Source organism: Hyperoodon ampullatus (genome assembly GCF_949752795.1).
Source record: "Hyperoodon ampullatus genome assembly, chromosome: 12".
Classification (NCBI taxonomy): domain Eukaryota; kingdom Metazoa; phylum Chordata; class Mammalia; order Artiodactyla; family Ziphiidae; genus Hyperoodon; species Hyperoodon ampullatus.
In genome coordinates this window covers 82436974-82453849 of record NC_136925.1, presented here as the reverse complement: position 1 = coordinate 82453849, position 16876 = coordinate 82436974, and the positions used below count along the sequence as shown (strand labels likewise).

Below are 16876 nucleotides of genomic sequence, written 5' to 3'. Positions count from 1 at the left end.
GCAGACCTCTTTCCTTCAGGGGCCAGCCCAAGCCTCAGCCCTCCCTGGAATCCCTCCTGGCTGCTCCAGGCCCGGTGACGGCTCTTCTGCTGCTCAGTCTCACACTTTCCGAAGGGGAGCTGTGGTGGGAAGAGCATGGCCTTAAGGCAGAAGGAGTGCGGTCTGGTCCCAGCTCTCACTTACGATGACCTCGGCCAAATTATCTAGCCCCTCAGAAGCTTTTATCGTTTACAGAAAGAGAACAGGTTCTATTCTGCCCATGACTCAAGACTGTTGTGACGAAGAATATGTGAAAGCATTTTGTGCTAGACCACGGATTTTTCTGCTGTTTATTCTTCGGGTTTATATTGATCACTTCTGGCTCATACTGATTGACTGCTTTATAAGATGAATGCTTTCTCTCAGCTTCTTAGCATAAGAAATACATGGCTACTCATTTCTCAAATATTTATTATATTCCTACCATGTATAAAGAATTATGCTAAGGGCCCACCCAGGTGACATATAAAATGAACCATCATACTGCTTAAAGAATACAAAACTGAGTAAGACATATTCCTGCTCCAAAGGAGTTTATAAGAAATAGGAAATGCACACAAACACATCACAGACAGAAAGTGGTGTCAGACGTCTAAAAAAGATCACAAAACATTAATGTAGAAGGTCTAATAATTCACAAGCTAAAGCATATTTTAGCTGAAACTGCCCACCTTATGCTTAAACGTGTTAAGTTCAACATTCTTTCTCTTACCCTTAGTCTGACTGATAAGTGTCCGAAGTTCCCAACTTCTTCGAGTTGACCCACTTGAATCACCTTTTGGATATGCTGGTTCTGCAGAAAGTATTTTTTCATACAAATTAAGACTTATAAAACAAATAAGCTTATTTAATTCAGAGCAAGACTGAAATGGTGAGTAGCGATGATTAGTTACCATCAACCTGTCATTCCTGGTGGTTAATTTCTGTTTGAGGTGAGTGTGAAAAGCTGTCTCTACAATCATTTATAGCAAATTTCACCAAGCTAAAAAGTTGTTAATGGAGTTACAGGACTTTAACCACAAAAATTTTCCACAAGTAACAGACCTTAGAATACTGAGCAGAAGCTGGATTCTTTGGGGGTCCCCTCCCGAGGCCCTGCCCAGGAGCCCAGCAGAGCTACAGCAGGAACAACTGTGGGGTTTCTGAGCAAAGACTCCTAGTTCTACATTATAATAAAACTTCAGCATATCATCAACAAGCACAGTGCCACTTTATATTTTTAAAGTGAGTAAGCGTGCTCAACAGTTAAAATATCAGGAATAATAACTTTTTTAAATTATTTGGCAACAAAAAGAAGAAATGCAAATATAGCTAAAAAGGCATGAAAAAGCCGACGTGTTCAGCACTAATCCTTCTCACAGGGCTCTGTCACTCCTTTTCTTCATTTCTTTTAAAAGGACTTAACAGCAGAAACCGGTGGACTGAGACAAACGGTTAGGCTGGCTAGAGATGCAGGTGACACCTTACACACTCACCATCTCGCTCCTCCGTGGGGCTCGAGTGACGACTCAGGGACCTAAACTGCAATTCGGCCGCTATGGAAGCCAATCGATCATTCTCAGGGACGCTGGAACCCCTGTTTTAATATTTTTAAAAATTAAGCTATCAATTCAATGGAACTCAAAATGAAAGATCTGTGAGAGTCTTCCAGAGCAGTGATTCTCAACTGGGGTAACTTCCCCCCACAAGAACACCTGGCATCTAGTGGGTAAAGGACAACACAAAGGACAGTCTCAAACAAAGAATTATTCTCCCAAAGTAGCAGTGCTCCTACTGAGACACCTGTCCCTGGAGTTTGGAAGGAGAACGCATGAGAACCTGACTGCATCCTATATCGTTTTATGTTAAAAACAGCAACAAAAATAAAAATATAACAGTATTTACAGAAGTGTTATTGACATGTGCTGAAAGCTCCATAATTTAAGCCCAGGATGGATAAAAATTATGAGCCAAATCTGGCTAATATTTAAAATCATCACATTATATTTATGTACTTAATTCTATCTGAAGTGCTAAAATCAGTACGTGATTCAAAGAGCTCAAATCTCTTAATAAGCAAATGTAAGGGAGTACCTAGCAATTTCCCAAGCAGTAGCCAAGCAAAAGTGCAGAAGGGCAGGAAGCTTAACACATAAAGGGCAAAGTTAATTTGCTGCTTTTCCAGAATAACGTGTTCAGCAATCCAGAATGAATCCATAAAGATTAAATAAAGCCCAGAATTAAATAAGGGAAAGTGTTAAAATTATAATTCAAATCATCCAAAATAAATACAGTGTTAGTTTATTAACAAGTTTAGTGCATATTTTTTTAAATGAATGATATAATGAAGTATGGTAGCATTTATGCTCTTTTTTATTATAGGCTGAGTAGGTTTAAAGCATCATGGTCTACTGGACAGACATTCACAAATTATCAAGTACGCACTGCTTTTTATTTCCCTAAACTCTCAAATCTGGTAGAGTACTTGTTAAGTCTGAAGTGAGGGGGACACCTTCCACTGCCGTTAGTTCATCAAAGAGTCTTGGCAGTGTTTCCTGGAAAAATCACTGATGCTGAAGTGAAGAAACACACCCCACTCCTAAGCTGTGCCAAAGCCTGGGACCACGGAGAAGCCACTCAACATTTCTAGTTTCCTGATTTCCCAGAAGGAAGATTAGCCAATTCGACATCCTCACATTTTTGCCAGTGCAACAGGCAAGAAAACACACTTAGATGAAGTGATGCACGGGTGAACGTTTAACAGGCAGTTGCAGGGGGAGTGGCAGGGTACAGACTTCAACAATTTCCGTGGCGTAACAACTGGCTTGCAGGATTCCTGGAAAATGAACAATCAGCTCTTGCAGACCAGTAAGAGGCAGCTCCAGCGAGCAGAATGCTGCAGAAATGTTTTCTAAACAACAGTAAAATAACTGAAGCCCAGACTATTTCCTAAGTCAAACTGTATCGAATCAAAATAGTTATCAGAAGCTGTGGGGCAAAGTAAAATTTCACCGTGGCTGACGTATCTCTAAGACAGGCAAGGGCTGCACACACGCCTGCCGACGTCAGAAAGCGCAGGTACCACCCTGCCTCCTCACAGCCTGTTCACGGCCCAGGGCTGCTCGGAGACCCCGGCTGAGGGGCACGTGTGGCCCCTGCACAGGCGCGGGAGGCTGGGCCACCGGGTTAAGGCTGGAGGCGGCCGGGAGGCTGACAACCCGCGGCTCTGCACGCCCTCACGGCTCTGCTGTTCTGTACCTATGGCCACACACACCGCCAGGAAGGACAGATCACTTTATTCCTCTGTGAACAAAGGCCTTCAAGATGGCATGTTACAATGGAAGTAAAATTTCTAAATCTCAAGGATCGTCCTAAAGCATAAACGAAGAACACTTCTGAAATGCTGCTCAAAACATGCTGAGAAACTGCTTAATGCAAAGCCTGGGGGACAAAACGCGGGGAGAGGCCGACTGCAGGTATTTTAACTTCTAGACTCAAGTACATTCAACGCACACACCACCAACTTATAAAATTCTCAACCAGAGTTGACGAGACCTCCGGTTCTGGAGACACTGTGTGTGAACCAGAGTTCTGGCTGAGCGTTCTCCTCAACTATGACAGTGTTTAGGGCACATCGCTTCCCGTACTGCATGAATAAAAAAGACAGTTTCAACCCCCCGCAGGGACAAGAAGCGCATGTGGAAATGTCTGCCATGAAATGTTCTAAACATGAGAAAACGAGGGTAAATGGGAATTTGTTCAATGTTAATTGTTAATTTTTTTAGTTGACTGCTTAAGCTGTAAAGTACTTCGGCATTTTTTTTTAGGTTATAGACAATTGTCGCTAAAAATTAGGAATATTATTTTAGTGAATGAGAAAAATGGAAATATCTGTAGAAATTTTAGACTGTTATAAACTAAGTCTAAAAATATTTTAGTCTATTTTGAATTCTAAAAGCACGTGTCATGTTTCTGCCAACATACTAATATTTTTTCTTAGGAGCAGCATAAGAGCACTGAGTTCTCTCAAAATTTCATCTTTTTTGGTCAGTTTTGTTCGACTCTATCATCATCCTTATGGGAAGATGAGAATAGTGACGGTGTCCGTTCTACCAGGCACGGGGGGGAATTAAGAACCACCAAATGTCCTTTCTCCATTAAGCATATGAGACCTGGATGAAATCTTCTACCCTCCCTGCCCACCCCCCCAAAAAAAAAAACAGCCAGAACGGGAAAAACTGCCACAGCCTCAGTACTTCTACAAAAGACTTCATGCAAGAGACTTACATTTTTCTGGAGGCTGCCAAATGTCTGACACCTCTCTCCAGTAATGATCCAGTCTCCATATGAGATGCAAACCACATGAACTCATTTTTCCACTACTATAAACTACTTCTAATCAACAACTGTATAAATTAGGAAACCGAGTGAGAAAAGTAATCCTCTTAGAAAAACAAATCACCACCTAATGGTATTACCTAGAAGTCATCTTTGAGCGACTCCTCAGGAAAGGCACTATTTGCCAAAACTCTCCTATCAGTGACCGGGTCCTTTCCTCTGACACCCTCTTCATAGTTATTATGAGCAGAGACTCTGGCCATTTTGGTTAACATTTGTGCCAAAGAAATGTAAACATCAGGCAGATTACCAACTTGTGCTGGAGCCTTGGGACCACGACCCCCCACGCAGGGCCCCTGAGCGTCACACACCGCGGGGAAGCAGGCCCCACGTGTCCCGGGACACATCCCCAAAGCTGAGGTCACGGCGGCCGCGCACCCAGGGGCAGGGGGAGGAAACGTGACGCTGGTCGGGAGACTACCTGGTCTCATGGGCACTGCTGATGGGTTTGGGCGGCGCAGAGTCGCTGCCGGAGGGGCCGGGGCGACCGCTGGCGGCGGTGGCAGTGACAGTGGCAGCGGCGGGGCTGCTGAGGCTCCGCGTGTCCGCAGGCACGCTCCGGGTGCTGGGAGGAGAAGAAGAACTTCAGGAACACAGGTGAGACAGGGGATGGGCTCTCCCACGGTGTCCGTTAAAAATAAAATCGGGTGAGGAAGCCAAAAATAATTGTCAAATATAAAATGCAAACTGTTCTTTGAGATTCAGGTCTAGGTAATTTAAAAGAAAAATAACTAATTTCGAACTAATTATTTTTAACAATAATTGTGGTCCTTTCCTAGCAAGTAATGTAAAAAAACAAACTTGTAAAAACTGATTATACAGGGGAGAAAAGATGCTCACTACTTCAAGATGCAGAAATGCCACCACATTCAAAGTAAGTATTTTGAATGTATTAGAGTTTCCAAACTCACTTTAGAATTTAAGTTGCTTCGTAGTTACATACACACATAAAAGTCAAGACTGGAAGGATCACTCCAGTTTCTTCTCCAGTTTTAAAATGACATTTAGCTCCTTTTTTCAAATGTTTACCATGCTATGCACACTCAAATTTGTTTTCCTAAAGTTATTTTTCAAAGAAAGGAAAAGAAAGAATTATTCCAAAGCTGGAAAGCATTTAGTAGCTTGAGGTTATAAATAAGCTGAGAAACTAAGTTATCCTGAAAGGTACAAGTCTGTTTTAAACTTGCAAGTCTTCTTTTGTAACTAAGGCACTGTGGTGTGTCTTCAAGATAACGAAAATAAGAGCTTTTTACAATGTATAAACAAGAACACAGAAAACAGTATTTGGTATTAGAGCAAAGCATCAGCAGCTCTTGGAGCGTCAGCACGCACATCAGAGAAGAATCCATAAAGCAAACAACTAGACAAGCAACAAATACCTGAATCCCTCTGGAGTTGGGATAATCAGATGTGGGTTAGGAGGGTCGCTATGGCATCGTGGTACCTTCACAGGACGGGGGCTGTTCCGATGAATGGCTGCCAGTGAAAAGAGCGACAAACGCAACTTGTTAAGGGGTCAGCAGAAAACTGTCCAACCAGGCAATTCAGTGGAAATGGGAGGTGGCTTACTTTTGCTGGTGATCAAAATAAAACCATTTATATAAGTAAGAAAATCGTACTACATACAGAAATGCTGGGAAAATGTCACTTTTTGAAAGTTAATAAAATTATATTACACATTTCAGAGACAGATGAAAATGTGGTTTACGTGGCATTTCTCCACTAAAAAGGAGTTCTTTATGTTGTCTGAACTTTTAAAAAGATTCTGGTCAGGGGTGATACTTCAATAGGTCCTGAGTTGGGGAGAGGTCACTGTCATTTTCCTGAGTACTGGGAGTTTTGTTTAATTCCTTTGAACCAAATCAGGAGGATGGACAGTGGTTTAAATTGATTATTCTTTTCAGAACATGTTTTCTTCTCTTCTTCTTTTAAATATTCTGGTAGAAGGTAAATATGGATAAGATTTAAAACAAAATTTAAAAACTAGATAAAATTTTAAGCAAAATTTAAAAAGAGACCTTACCTAGCAATTACAAAAATGCTGACAATTCTACTTCCCCAATGACTAAATGTAACTAGTCATGAATATGATATATTTGGTCTATTTCTCCCTAACATGTTTTCCTCTGATTTTTAACTTTGTTTTAACCCTCCCTAGTTTTTTTTAAAATGTCATATTTTCTCTTCACATGTTAATAATTTTAGTCTACGTATGTTTTATTCTAAATATGTTTATCCTAAATGAAAATACTTCTTCATGGTTTTTGTTTACTTTTAATAACACTACACAGGAGAGAGAGGAGTACCAAAAACGGGGAGATCTGAAGGGAAAACTTGCAAAACAAAAATCAAGTAATTGTTATGAAGAAATCCAGGCAATTTGTATCTCTGGCTCATTATCTCAACTATCACAACCTTAAATGGAAGTAATTCAATAGGCAAATTCAAAGGCAAAAAGAAAAAACAAAAACGATTTGGTGAGAATGCTGATGTCTTTAATTCAGCAAACGTACTGAGAACTACGGAGTCAAAAATTACTACAAAAATTTCCCATGAAGGTATAAACATAAAGACATTCTGTTAAAACACACACACACAAGTTTAACATTCCTCATTCATGAAACAGAACATTTCTTTTAAGAGTATGTATATCTAACTGTTACAAAACTGTGCTACTTCATTGAAAAGGAAATCCAAATGGCCAATAAACATAAAATAGATGCTCAAATTTCACCAGTGGTGAACATTCATCATAGAGATGTTTTTCATGGCAAAACTAACCAAACAAATAAGGAAATGGTGGAAAGAATTGTAGAATATCCACAATGGACACAAGGTAGCCACTAAAGAGAACGAACTGGATCTATACTTGTTGACATGGAGGGATTTCTACAATTGTCAGAGATTAATATCCAATGTGATCCAATTTTTATACAGTAAATGGCAGGAAAAAAAACAATGGCATCTGTGCTTGCGTGATTATATGGGCATAAAGAAAGGTGTGGTAGAATGCATCCGTGTAATTATATGAGTATGCAGAAAATATAGAAGGTTCTACACCAGACTCTTACCATCTGCTTACAATGACAGAGTGTCTACCTACCCATCCTTCTGAGGGTAGAGCAGAGGGAGAGACAACAGTAAGCAGCAACGACAACAATGTGATCTCACTTTCATTAATTTCTCTTGTAAGGAAAGAGCACAAAACCAAATGATGACTCCTGCCATGCGTAGAACGCTACAATTTACAAAACGTCATTACATTATTGAACCCTCATTAGCATCTGATTTTAAGCATTCGTAAGGGAGGCTCAAAGACGTTCAATGAGCAGCCCCAGGTCACTCGACTGCCAGGCCATCTGGCTCTCCGTCCAGTGCAGTTTCCACCACCCCAGTGGCTGAGAGGACGAAGGCCAACTCCTGCCCACGGAGAGCTCTGCGAACCGACTGTCCCACCCGCAGCGTGGGGCAAGGCAGAGTCAGCGGCTCGCATGCTAGCAGTGACTACCTGTGGACTATGTGGGTATGAGGTTTTTTTCCCTTTGTAATATTTTTCTACATGTATGTTTACTACATGCATTTCCTACGTTGTAATTTTTTTCTACAATGAAAATGATTCCTTATGTAATAAAATACTTCAAAGAAGTAATTTTTACTGAATTATTTCTCATGTATTCTTAGAGAAACATTTTGGGAAATCAGAAACTCAAAGTATTTATGATAATACGCTTAATCAAAAGATTGATGAGAATATAGCACGTTTTATATAAAATGTTCAAACAGTTTTATAAATGGTAACTTTCATTTCATAGCAGCCTTGGGAGAAAAAGAGGTATAAACGGGGTGAATTTTAAAGATAAAGAAATCAAGCATTAAGAAAGACCTGGTCTACTAAACTTTGAGTAGCTAGCAAGTACCCTTTAAGATACAGCTGCTGCTCAATAAAGTGACCATTTATGAATTATTTTCTTTTGTGTAAATGAAATGTTTAAAATTTCTAAGTTTTCATTTTTGGTTGTTTATTACATATAAGTATAGTTTTGCTTTGGTTTACTATCTCAAGAATAGGGTAAGACAGCCGTTTTCTGATACACATTTTGCTTTAAAGTTTCAGCATACACTGTAAAGCTACATAGCAACTGGAACTGAAAACTGTAATTTAAGTATATGATAGCAGAACTGAACTTTTTTCTTTTTTTAAGTAACACCAGATAGGAATGGGGGGGAGCGGTTAGGGATTTTCTACATGAGTGAGGAATGGGTGCTTTGGAAAGCTGTGAAGAAAACAAACTCATTCTCCTTCCAAAGGGGAGGAGGAAGAGCAGAACAAATATACTCACCCACCCGCAGCCAGAAAGGCCTTGCTTCTGACCAGACAGCTAGTTCTCCAAGCCTCTCCTCCCCAGGGGAAAAGAATTTAGTGGGGAGAACAGAATGAGAGTGTCGGGGTAACAAGAAAAAACCTGTAGTTTAATACTGTGGGCAAGCATAGACCACCTTGTGCTCGCATTTTAAGCTTCCTGTTAAATTCAGAAAGACTACTGTGGCGTTCTCTAGGTATACACCTCATTCCTGTAACTTTCATTGTCATTTTCCTGAATATTCTTAGAGAACCTCTATAGCATTTTAAAGAACTGCAATGATGAGACAATGTGCTCACCCAAAACAGTAGGTTCTAGGAGAGACACTCTGTTTTCTTACCAAGGTACAAACCTGTAATAGGACTGTGCGGCTTTCCTATTACATGGCCAATGCATTCATTCATCAGGGCTTGTAAACTCTAGAAACCAAAGGAAATGGAAAAGGAAAAGAGAAAAAATGTACACTCAATTATATAAGTCGCACAAATTAGGCTTTCGGTATATTTAAAAGAAACAGGCTACCCTTCAGTAAATATTCTCAAAGTTAGTTTAAAAGAAAATAGGTATAAACATAAATTGTACATAATTTAAGATAATATACAATTCCATTTTTTATCAGCTCCCCATAATGCAATGATGTACATAAGCAAAGGACTCCTGTAATCTCCTCTACTATTTGGAGGCTAAATGAATGAATTCACATTTGAACAACATCTTTCTGATCTGATGGAATTTATCTCGATACTGGTGATAATATTTAATATTTGCCATTATGCTCTATAATGATGTGCACTGGACTTCCCTGGCGGTCCAGTGGTTAAAACTCTGTGCTTCCACTGCAGCGGGCGTGGGTTCAACTCCTGGTTGGGGAACTAAGATCCCGCATGCCGCACGGCGGCTAACACTGAAGTGAAACAGCTATTCCTTGTTCTTTATTAAGCTGCTAAAAAGCAGCAGCACTTTATAAAATACAAAACTGACACGTATTTTGTAAGTGCCAGGCTGCACAAACAACTGTACACTGACTTGGTCGGCTGAACAATACTGTTATAAAAAGAGCACTGAATGTCCTACTCTGCTATTAGTGCTTTAACCTCTCAGCATTATCATTACAATTATGTGAAAATATTTAAGAACCACTTTTAAATTAATAAAAAGATACACAATCAGAAATAGAGCGTGATCCACTTATTTGGGTTTTTTTAAGGAAAAACACTTTAGAATATCCCATACCAGGAAGTCATCTTCTGGTAAAGCTGAAATGAAACCAGGTTCAATGGCTTGCAGGAAGTCAAACCCTTGAGTTGCCCACCTGTCACGAGGAAAAGTTCAAGAGTCACAAAACAATCAAGCAAATGCCACAGCCATTTTAGTCTATACAATACTGAAAAGTAATCTGATTGGAAAATTACCATCTAGGACAAAGCACATTTGTGTCTCTATCATCTGCCTCATGTTGAGTAAGTTTACAGCATGTTTTGAGAAAGACAAATAGCTTTTTAGTAAAGGAACAGGTTACCAATTTCTTTTCCATTTATACTAAATAACAGGCGTAAATTTCATGAAGGAGAAAAGAAGATTAGCAATCAGGAAGACCTGTCCAGGGAGAATGTGAACTGCTTAAAGATAATTCATTTTGGAACAATTACAAAAGAAAAAGTTTTCCAAGAATTATGGGGGTTTCTATGTAAATAGCTTTGTTTTTAAAAAAAAGGAAGAAAAAAACTGATCACCGAAGAGTTCAAAATGCTTTTTGTGTCATCTGCTCAGAAATCCCACATAAAATATAAGAATGAAGCATCAGCAACCCCACATGGCTCATGAAGGAGCCATCCTACGTGGTCATTACCTGGGTCTTGTCCCTCTACCACTCTCACATTTAGTCAGGACGTAATTCATCCATTTCCGGGCAAAGCTTATATACTTGTCTCCTATCTTCTGTCTAAACTCGCCAGACATCAAACGAACGACTTCTTTATGATACTGTAAGAAGATTTCACGTATATCAAGAAAAACAATTACACAAATACCTAAACACTATAATGCTGTTTAAATGTCACTTTTCTAAAAGCGAAAAGCAAAAGCCAATGAACTTCACATATTCTAAAAAGAGTGTGAAGAGTTATAGAGAAAATAATGTCTTAAAATGCAATTTCACAAATGTCTTCCTCATAAGTTGAAATTAAGAATATGCTTTTATGATATTAAACATCTCTTAAAGAAGGTTTTTAAATGTAAGCAGATAGCTGTTAACACAAAATAAAAACTGGGTAAATATCTGACAGTTTAAAAGTAACCCAGCATTTCTGATATTCAACAGGGATGTAAGGTGACATTCTTGACTAAGCTTTGATTACAATAATGAGATCATGAGATTTGCTGTACAAGATTCCTAATGCTTTCTGTAATAAGTAAGTTACAAAGCAATTGCAAAATTGTACTGTGTTTTTCCTCTTATTTTGTACCTACCTCGAACCCAAAATTGTACCCTTGAATCATGGCTTCTCGATAATACTGCTGCAACGTAGCAGATTCAGATTCATCAACTTCAGCGTCAAATTCTGAGGTGAACATGTGGTCCACTCGGTCAATTGCATCACTTATTCTGTTGCAAAGCTCTAGTGCATCATTCTAAAGAATCCCAAACCATAATTAATCCAAAGTGAAACAAATCACACAATACTTATTGTATTTTAGAGGAAGATTTCTTTCATCATCACACAGACATTGACCATTGTAATATATTCCAGTCATATTTATTTTGGTTATTCAAAAGGAATGACCAAAAACAGAAAAAAATTGAGTATTTTCATTTTTATTTGTATTAGGTATTCTTAAAAACTTATGAAATACAAGAGGAAAACAGTCCATTTAAAATATAATGCCGAATTACAAGGTGGTCTTTGAATAGATGCTTACAGCTTTGATATTGCTGCCTATCAACCACCAGTTGTTTTCTCCCCTCGGTGGTTGCTCAAGTGTAAGTATGGCTTCAATTCCACAGAGTGAACTATGATTTCTAAATGACCTCCAGTGTCATTAGTCGTACTGTCCTTCTTATCCCCCTGCTCAGGGGTTCTCAACCGGGGCCAATGTTACCACCCCAGGGGACACTGGCACGTCTGGAGATATTTCTGGTTGTCCAAACATGAGGTGATGGGGTGTTGTGAAATCTACTGGCGTCTACTGTGCAGAGGCCAGGGATGCTGCCAGGCATCTTACAACACACAGGGCAGCTCCCCCAAACTAAGAATTACTGACTGACCTAAAATGTCACCAGTATGGGGGTTGAGAAACCCTGCCCTAGCTCAAGCTTTGTTGTCTTCCCTAATTAATAGTACAACAGCTCCAAATTGGGTTCCCTTTCCACCCACCCTTAAACACACACATATGTACACATGTCTCTATCAGGTAGTTCCTCTACACAGTATTCCAAAATACTCTTCCAAAATCTTCGACAATTCTCTGGAGCTTAGAAGATGAAATCCAAAATCTCTCAACAGCCTGATTTTTGCCCACCTGATTTTACTAACCTCATCTCTCACTACTTTCCACTGTATACACCAAGATCCAACCAAATCAGACTGCTAGATATTCAGTGAGCGTTCTCATAACCCTGATCCACAGACACCAATGCCCAAATGTTTCTCTTATTGGTCCCTTCCCAATTTGCATCTTTTGAAATACTCCCAAGCTGAAATGCCTCCATGGCAGCAATTCCCAGATGCTACTAGGAGGATCTAATCTCTCCCTCCTCTGTACTTTAGTGTGACAGTTTAGATCCTTAAGGCTACAAATTCCTTAAGCTCAAGAATAATCAATATCTTATATAGTTTTGTACTCTCCGGAATTCATTAACTCAAACTAAAAGAAAAAACAAAAGTCCCCTGCCCTGGTATCTGAGTGGGGTGACAATCTGTAAGAAAGAATGTTTATAGATAAATAAGACACATCAGATTGACAAAAGGAAAACAAACGCTTATCAAAACTACTTGTAATTTCAAGAAGTTCTTCTTCTTCAAGAAGTCAAGCCTGAATGTGACTGAGAAGACTGGCGGGCTGCGGGAAAGTGTGCATGAGACCAAGACTGATAAATGGAGTGCAACATAGGAAGCAGGAGAAAATGGGAAATAATAGCAGAGAAGGCAAGGCTCTGCCTTGTCATGAACTGGAAGGCTTTTCCGCCTGTCTGCAACTAGCTTTCTCAATTAATTTGACTGAATCATCTGTGAAATGAAAGAATAAATAACTCTTCTTTTAAATTACACATTTTTGACTTAAGGTGCCTCTAGTAAACACTGGTAATTGCTAAAGGAGAAATAAACTTGGATTAGGAATGAGGAGACCTAAAAGTCCAATACTAACCAACCACGTGACCATTAAGAAGTCATGTAACGGGCTTCCCTGGTGGCGCAGTGGTTGAGAGTCCGCCTGCCGATGCAGGGGACACGGGTTCGTGCCCCGGTCTGGGAGGATCCCACATGCCGCGGAGCGGCTTGGCCCATGAGCCATGGCCATTGAGCCTGCGTGTCCGGAGCCTGTGCTCCGCAACGGGAGAGGCCACAACAGTGAGAGGCCCACATACCGCAAAAAAAAAAAAAAAAAAAAAAAAAAAAAAAAAAAGAAGTCATGTAACGATTCAAATTTTTATCCTCTCCAATTCTAATGTTACACAGTTCCAAGAAAGATCCAGGAAGTTTTTAATTTAGACATGGGAAAAATGGGAAGAGAGGGAGAATAGGAAGGACGATTTAAGAGTTCAAGTCCCTGGAGTGACTTAAGTTATAACAAACTGATTCTTCCCTAGCATTACACCAAACGTAAATAAATTAGTTACGGTAGAGTTGATGGTGAAATACCTTCAGCTGCTGCAAAGCTTTGGCGATGACGGGCTGACTGGATGTCTGCTCCTGGCGTAGAGTCATGAGTCCTTCAGTGGACTGCTGGAAAGTTTTTCTATGAATTATGAGATGGGCAGACTCCATGACAACTAGTAAAAGATTATCCACCTGGGAGGAAAAGCAAGCACAGGGCTTAAACACAGACCCACTTAGTTTTCCACTGTAGTTCAACCCCCAGTCCCAAAACAACACCAACCTCAGGGCCACCAGGCCAGCAACCATCTGATCAGAAAGTAGTTGTCAAGCACAGTTGCTCCCATGGAGCAGCACACTGCAGGGGGCATGGACGGTTCGATCTCAGCGCAACGGGGAGGAGTCCCCCAGAATTATGTGGGCATGAAGTCTTTGAAGTATGCTAGAACTCCAAGAAATTCATTACTCCTGGAGCAGAGTGTGTGTGTGTGTGTGTGTGTGTGTGTGTGTGTGTGTGTGTGTGTTGAAGCAGCATGTGGAGACAGAAAATGCAGGAATAAAAGTAGGATGAGAAGAGGGGCCTTGCATGAAACAGAAATCAAGGCTTTATTATTTGTATTCTTTAAGTGATGGTCATTGCAGTATTTTGAGTAGACCTGTGATGAGATGTATGAATTATAAGGATCATTCTGGAAGTACCAAAACAAGCAAACAAATACAGAATTGGAGGGAGGGAAGGCAAGGGTTGAAGCAAGGAGGGCCCTGCAACAGTCCAGGAAAGGGATGATAAGGTCTGACCACGGCAGCTGCTCTGGGGATGCAGAGAAAGGCTCATTTACTAGAAAGGCTTCGGTGCGGGGGCTTGTGACTAAGTGGAAGTGGGGGGAGGCCGAAATTCTATGAACTGTCCCATCCTGGTTTAAACAACTGAGTGGACGGAGCACCAGTCACTGAGACAGGGAATACAAGAGAAAAGGCAGATTCGTAGAGCTGAGGGGACAATTGCCCAGGGTGTCCAGCTCTGGTCTGGCTGAGTTCGAGGTGCACATGTGCACTCACCACTGCTGTTCCAGAGCTGAACACAGAGGCATGAGGAGGCTTCTTACAGTTGGAATTACTGAGTTACACAGATTGTCATGGGATCCCTGTTAGGTAGGCAGGTGACAACCTTGACTACAAAAATGAAAACTTAAGTAGCCAGCAAATCAGAGTACTTGGAGAACTGGGGTTTCTGGAACTACAGATTAAAGGAGGAGATAACTCCTTTCAGATCAGGGGTGGTTGGATCTAATGACATACATGGCTGGAGTAAGGAAAGATATAAATGAAACTTTTCAAGTATTTTGGTGTAATTGAACATACTTAAAGAGTTTGCCAGAATATTTTAGTACAATAATACTACAAAACTATCTATCAAAACATCAAGGTCTATTTTGGGGAAGTGGATACTTGAGACTGCTTAAACCAATCATTCATGAGCTGCTCACAATTCCTTTTTCCTAAAACTATTTTAAGTAAGCAGTACTGCTTCCAGGCAGGGTGGGGAACAGTGGGGCAGGGACTGGGAGTGAGACAGACCTGCATGCTTCTCAAGGTATCAACAGTCTCCACCTGAGGCACAATTTTGACAGGCTGTGCCTCCCACGTGGCCCAGCTGCCAGCTGAGTCCTGAGCGCGGTCGCTATGTTTGGTGAGAAGCAGATAGGCGTCGATTAGTAGCTCATAGGAGTCTTTCGAGCAGTCCTTTCCTGCGGCTGCATTGAGTAACTGCAAAATAATACTCTTCTCCTCAGCAATGCTGTCTGGAACAAACACCTGCAAGTTTTCTAAGCCAGGAATTTGTACCTGGAAAAGAAACAATCCAAAATCTTGAATTAAAGAACACAGTGTGTTATAGAAATGTTATTTAAAAAAAAAAAAAAAAACTAGAAAAAGACAAGTGGGTTTGGGCAAGGAGATGTGGGAAAGGCATTAATTAGAGCTATGAGGGGGGCGGCAAGTCCCGTCGTCCCTGGCCATCCACAAAGGCCTGGTTCCAAGACCCCCTCGGATACCAACATCTATGGATGCTCAAGTCCCTTATATAAAGTGGCGTAGTATTTGCATGTAACCTATACACAACCTCCCGTATACTTCAAATCATCTCTAGATTACTTATAATACCAAATACAATGTGAATGCTATGTAAAAGGTTGTAAATACAATGTAAATGCTATGAAAATAGTTGCCAGCATGTTGCAAATTCAAGTTTTGCTTTTTGAAACTTTCAGGAATGTTTTTTTCCTAACTATTTTCAATTTACAGTTAGTTGAATCAGCGACTGCAGAACCCGCAGATACGGAGAGCCGACTGGAACTCAGTTTAGTGTGACTGCAGGAGGGAGAGTGTGACTCTACCGGGGGAGAGGCTTGGTAAAGGTTCTCTGTGTACAGGGAATCCTCCAATTTCTTTATTTTCAACAACAAAGAGAACACTCATCAGGGGAAGAATGTCGGCCTGAAACAACCTCAGTGAATGCCACTCTGCAGTGCAGTTTTTATGCAAAGCTGCTCCCATAGCGCAATGCCCTGCAGCGGGCACCGGTGGCTATTAGGGTCTTTAGCACCAGGAGCAGGATCCCTGGGGAGGACGCGGGCACGATGGCTTTGAAACAGAAAGTCACCTGACTCAGTGAAAGGCAAAAAATGTTAATACAGATCCACTAATTATTTTTGACAGGGGCACCGTAAAAAGCCTTTTAAAGATCACTTTAACAAGGGGTACATACGTGATTACGTTGTACAAATCACACATAAACACATGTGGGATAAAACTTCCAGTGACGTCATACACAGATTCTAAGAGTACTAAGCTCAAACAGCTTAGATGGGAGCAAAGATGGTGACTCAAAAAGTGGGTCTAGGGCTTCCCTGGTGGCGCAGTGGTTGAGAGTCTGCCTGCCGATGCAGGGAACACGGGTTCGTGTCCCGGTCCGGGAAGATCCCACATGCTGTGGAGCAGCTGGGCCCGTGAGCCATGGCCGCTGAGCCTGCGCGTCTGGAGCCTGTGCTCCGCAACGGGAGAGGCCACAGCAGTGAGAGGCCCTCGTACCGCAAAAAAAAAAAAGTGGGTCTAGTGATGGCCAGGACACTGACATCAAAGATTCACGTAGAAAGTTTGAATTGTTTCAGGAAATGTGAGGGTGAAAAAACAATTACTTAAAAGCAACACATTACTTTATTGACATTATTTTAAATATATATGTGTAAATAATTTGATAAATTATATTGTATGAGTAAATGTTTG

The 16876-nt window shown here is 40.7% G+C and overlaps 1 protein-coding gene across 6 annotated transcripts in view; it reads right to left on the bottom strand.

Annotated features, from left to right (window-relative positions):
• Positions 1-16876, bottom strand: part of MAP3K4 (mitogen-activated protein kinase kinase kinase 4) — a gene marked incomplete at its 5' end in the record, with an annotated part of 159065 nt that overhangs the window by 13250 nt on the left and 128939 nt on the right. For 3 of the 6 annotated variants that reach the window (XM_079716912.1, XM_079716911.1, XM_079716913.1), the window contains 10 exons: positions 752-832; positions 1515-1615; positions 4838-4981; positions 5796-5892; positions 9118-9196; positions 10011-10089; positions 10627-10760; positions 11247-11408; positions 13637-13786; positions 15170-15436. In XM_079716912.1, coding sequence (XP_079573038.1) covers positions 752-832; positions 1515-1615; positions 4838-4981; positions 5796-5892; positions 9118-9196; positions 10011-10089; positions 10627-10760; positions 11247-11408; positions 13637-13786; positions 15170-15436 — 1294 coding nt within the window. The remainder of the gene's footprint in view (positions 1-751; positions 833-1514; positions 1616-4837; positions 4982-5795; positions 5893-9117; positions 9197-10010; positions 10090-10626; positions 10761-11246; positions 11409-13636; positions 13787-15169; positions 15437-16876) is intronic. The other 3 variants (XM_079716914.1, XM_079716915.1, XM_079716916.1) reach the window with 3 other exon arrangements.